Source organism: Lemur catta, chromosome X (assembly GCF_020740605.2).
Source record: "Lemur catta isolate mLemCat1 chromosome X, mLemCat1.pri, whole genome shotgun sequence".
NCBI classification, from domain to species: Eukaryota; Metazoa; Chordata; class Mammalia; order Primates; family Lemuridae; genus Lemur; species Lemur catta.
Genome location: NC_059155.1, coordinates 45,872,700 through 45,877,236, shown reverse-complemented (window position 1 = coordinate 45,877,236; position 4,537 = coordinate 45,872,700). Strand labels below are relative to the sequence as shown.

The 4,537-nt window shown below is 54.0% G+C and overlaps 1 protein-coding gene across 1 annotated transcript; it reads right to left on the bottom strand.

Moving 5' to 3' along the window:
* Nucleotides 1-350: 350 nt before the first annotated feature.
* On the bottom strand, nucleotides 351-3,916 carry LOC123628232 (doublesex- and mab-3-related transcription factor C1-like). The gene is made up of 7 exons (XM_045537861.1): nucleotides 3,696-3,916; nucleotides 3,457-3,614; nucleotides 3,109-3,167; nucleotides 2,661-2,797; nucleotides 1,772-1,832; nucleotides 1,447-1,594; nucleotides 351-463 (listed from the first exon to the last, which is right to left on the bottom strand). The coding sequence occupies exons 1-7, from the start codon at nucleotides 3,914-3,916 to the stop codon at nucleotides 351-353; spliced, it is 897 nt and encodes a 298-aa protein (XP_045393817.1).
* Nucleotides 3,917-4,537: the final 621 nt, after the last annotated feature.

Sequence of the window (4,537 nt, the reverse complement as noted above, 5' to 3'; positions counted from 1 at the left end):
ACGTACATGAGTGCACAGGTATGTCTGCAATCACAAGACAAATAAAAACTCTGGCATATGAATTCCCACAGAACCCCATTTAGAGACTGATCAACTTAGATTGCACAATCCTGCTATGATAGGAGACATAAAAAGGCCCCAGCATCCAAAGGAGTAAGGGATAGAGGTACAAGAATATCCACCCTCAGCCAAGGAATTGCCCCACGTAATAAAAAGGGTCTGAAAGCTTATAAAACACCTGAAGGCTTAAAAAAAGAGATGTTAAGCATTTTGGACGTTAACCATTTTGCACATTCAGAAACAGGATACCAAATGGGCAGTGCTCTATTGAGGCCACCTCCTCTGGGCTCCTAGCTCAAGAGGGAGATGCACCCCAGATGTCCAATAGGCAGCGAGAGGGAGCTGGCTGGCCTGGGGTGGAGAGAGGGGCTGGGAGGCTGGAGTCCTTTATCTCCAGCAGGAGCTGTAGACAGAAAGGAAGGGGCCAGAGCCAGGTCACATCCATGTCCCCTCCCAGCTCTCCCCTTTTTTGTGTGTCCCACCCAACCAAAGTTTGTCACCTGGACTACTGTACAGACCCTTTCCTCTCCGATTTCCCCATCTTCAGGCTTGCCTCCCCCCCTCCCCGATCCCTCCATCACAACCACCACATCTCTTTCTGTCAAGCCCAGGGTCTCTGAAAATGCTCCTCCCTACCTCTGAAACATTCCCTGGCACCTCACCACCCACAGTTGCTGGTCTAGCCTCCTAAGCCTGGCCTGCCAGACCTCTGTGATTTGTAGCCTCTCCAGCCTTGTCCCCTTCTATCTCAGCAGTTCCTCCAGGGTTGTTTCTTCACTCACGTACCATGCGCCATCCACCATTTGGGTCCAGGAATGCCTAGCCTTCCCTCTTAGCCTCCCCAGGTGTTTATCCCTCCTCACAGCTCCTCCATCATTGAGATTTAGCCAGAAAACACAGCTTGCTTGCCAAGGCATCCAGGCTCCACATTTAGACTGGAGGCTCCCTGCAGCCAGGGACCAGACCTCCTTCCAGACCAGACCCTTACCACCTCTGTATGTCCTCCCCAGACTGCAGCAGACCGCAGGGGTCTGGGTAGAGAGCCCTGGGCTGGGAGTCAGGAGACCTGGTTCCTCCACTGCAGATGCTGCATGCTCTAAGGCAAGTCCCTGCCACTCTCGGGACTTCAGTTTCCTTGTTTCTTGACATCAGGGCACCGGACATTTGCTGTTCAGCACAAAGCTCAATAAGCTGCAGATTCACTGAACAGCCCTCAACTGCCATTTCAAGAGTCGGACTGAGGAGCTTGGGTGCCTGGCCCCAAGGAAGTTCAACCTACCGACCCTGATTTCCCAGTTAGAACCTGCTTACCATGAGGCACCCTCCCCCCACCACCCTGTTCCCAAGTATCCCCACCCCATGTTCTCCTTCCAAGGAGCAGGCTACCTGGTGGGCCGCAGGGCTGGTGCAGGGAGATGGAGTCCGAAGGGGCCTGGGAAGAGTCTCTCAGAGTCAGCAGAGCCTCAGCGGCCTCCAGCTTCCGCTGCCACTCTAAGGAGGCAGAAACCGCAGCCTGGTCCGAGGCTTTGGGGGCCTGCAAAGGAAAGGGCGTGAGGGAATGGGCACTGGAAACCATACCTCCTGCCAATGCGACAAGTGCCCCTTCAGCCCCCAGTTCCCTCGAGCCCCCCGCCCCCCAAGGCCTTCTGCTCTTCCCATCCGCTAAGCTCCGCCCCTCCCAGGGCTCTGGACCCCGCTACTTTCCCAGGACCTGTGGCTGCAGTAGAAGAGGGTCAAGGGTGGCACAGGGCTGGAGGATCAGAGTTGAGCATCTAGAAACAAGGAGAGGAGAGGCCAGGGGATTAAAATCCTCTGACAGACACATACTACCAGTAGACAGAGAGAGGGGCAGGATTTTGCAATAGCCGGATGTGGAAATCCCAATGCCTGCTGGACCATTAGTCGTTGTAGCTGGGGCAAATCCCTTCTCCTGCTTGGCCTGTTTTCCTTTCCATACCTCTTATTTCTATATCTTTCCCGAGACACTTATTCCTGCCAGCATTTTCCTCCCAGGGCAACGATGAAGATTATGGGAAGCCACAGGTGTCTGTGTTTTAATCTGTAAAGCACCTGGAGAGATGTGACTGTTCAGGGACTGGTTCTCGCCTCCATATTGCCCAATCCCCATGAGTCTTGAAGGACAAGTCTGGCTCATCTCCAGGAAGCTTTTTCTAATGGCCTCTGGACTTTCCCCTGGGCCTCTGTGGCCTTCACCATCATGGCCTCCACTTGTCAGCAGGACCTTCTATCCTGTCCGTCTGCTTCATGTGGAGTAACAACCCTCATTTGTTGGAGGCCTACTATGTGGCAGGCCTGTGTCAGTCCTCTTTTCAGTGCTATAGGTATAGAATATTGTCCCCAGTACACCCATAAGCAAACGGAGGCTCAGACACGTAAAGTCACTTGTCCAAAGCCTCACCAATAGGAAATGGCAAAGCTGGGAGAGCCCTGTCCTTGCCCGTTAGTCTCAGATGCTGCCTTCTCCTTCCCTTTTTCCTTCTCCTTCTCCTCCCCTTTTTCCTCCTCCTATCTCCCATGGCACCAAGCACAAGGTTGGGCACACAAGACACAGCCAGTTCCATGGTCTCCACTCCACTCACATGCTGAGCAGGGCAAGAGGCCCGTGGGGCTCCCCGGAAAGAGAAACCGTCAGTTGCTGCTCCAAGGTCGCTGGAGTGCAGGGCAGAGACAAATGTTCTGGGGGCTTGTCGAGCAGCAGAGCCCCTGGGGAGCTCTCCTGCAGAGGCAGAGAACATGGGCTGGAGTCAGGTACCAGGCCAGCCATGGAAAGAGGAGGTGTGGCCATGTTCTGGGATGAGGATAGGATCCCAGAACGTCAGAGCTCTGAAGACCTTGAAGACCAGCCAGTCTTACCTTTCATTTCACAACTGGGGAAATTGGGGCCCAGGGGGGAGTGACTTTTCCCAAGGTCACAAGGCAAGTTGGTGGTAGGGTCGCAGATGGAACCCATGTCTTTGGGGCACAGTGAAAGGGGTCTGGGCAGTGGCTGGGTGGGAGCCTCCCCCGCTGGCCACGGACTCTCCTTACCTCCTTGGGGGTTGTGCGGATGTGGGCCTCAGGCTGCAGCACGTTGCTCTCCTTCCCAGCTGTGAAAGACCAGGGACAGCTTTGCTGTCCCTCCCACAGGCCCCACCCCACTTTACCCACCCCTAGTCTCAGTTCTCACCTCACCATGCACCTTTTCGACACCCCAGATCTCTCCTTCTGACAAACACTTGGTAGATAACATTGGTGACGTTTCATATTTGGGCAAGGTAAGGTCCAGGGAGTAACTTGCCCCAGGCCACACCAAACTTTGGTGACAGGACTGGTGACAGAACTACTCATGCTTCCTCCACCCAAACTCAGGCTCCCTCCCTGGCCAGAGACACTCACTGAGGACTCCTCCTTCCACGGGCAAATTCTTGGCATGGGTGTGACCTTTGGGAGGGGCAGCCATACTCCTTATCAGTCCTCGAGCCAGGTGCCTCTTTAGCCGAGCCCGCTGCCCCCTCTTCAAGGCACTCACAGCAGGCAAGATCCTGCGGTGCTCCCTAAAGTAGGGGATTGCAGGTCTAAGGTTAGTCGCATTTAGAGGAGGCCTGACCCCTCCCCGTCTCAGACACCATACTCACGAGAAGAGGGCACAATTGTGACACTTGCAGGCCTGGAAGAGGCAGAAATGCTTGTGGCCCCTGATTTGGGTAGTGATGCCATGGTTGTGGCAGCGGTCACAGCGACCTATAGCTCTTCTGAGGCCAAGTTCAATCCCCCACGGGGCTCCAGTCTCACGCCCTGTGGTGCATTCGGAGTCAGAGGGGCAGCAGGGCACAGCAGGTATTTCTTTGGGTTCCATGGTTCTAGGGTCAGGAGCGGAGGTCAGAATGGCCACATGATCCCCTACCCTCAACGTACTTCCTCTGCCCTTGGAAAACCCTATCTGAGGTGGCTGGATTCTTCTTCTCTATCCTGCTCACTGCTGGAATGAGATTGCCCCCTCCCTTCTTCTCCCATGGCTTTCTCCAACCTTCACCCTGACCGCCTTGCTCAAGTTGCCTCTTTCCCAGGAAGCCCCACTCATGCATAGCCTCCTCCCAAGAAACTCTCAGCATCATGGGTCCCGGACGTGTTCAATCGATTCATTATTCTCCTTGCTTACCTTCACTCCACCACAGACCCCATTTTCAGTCACACACGTGCACTCCCATGCCCCCTTCAACAATTACTACACCTCCTTCTTATGTGTCATCCTGTACTCTGCCAAACCCAACTATTATTCCTGGTGTCCACTTCAACAAATCTCTTCCAAACCTCCCGCATTCATTCACTCCCCACACATGATTTTATGCCCCCTGTGCTCAATTCGATTATTAGTCTCTTCTGTGCCCTATATTCAATTTTCCCCTCACATTCCATTCTGATTTTTTTCTTGTGCCCCACCTTAAGTTTAATTATCCTCTTGCTCTCCCTTTAAGCT

Excerpts from the sequence above, each read along its gene's own strand:
- LOC123628232 (XM_045537861.1), bottom strand. The coding sequence starts at position 3,916 with ATGGAACCCAAAGAAATACCTGCTGTGCCCTGCTGCCCCTCTGACTCC. Across the intron at positions 2,798-3,108 it reads TCCGCACAACCCCCAAGGAG|GAGAGCTCCCCAGGGGCTCT; the intron begins GTAAGGAGAGTC and ends CTGCCTCTGCAG. Across the intron at positions 464-1,446 it reads CCAGCCCTGCGGCCCACCAG|CTCCTGCTGGAGATAAAGGA; the intron begins GTAGCCTGCTCC and ends TTCTGTCTACAG.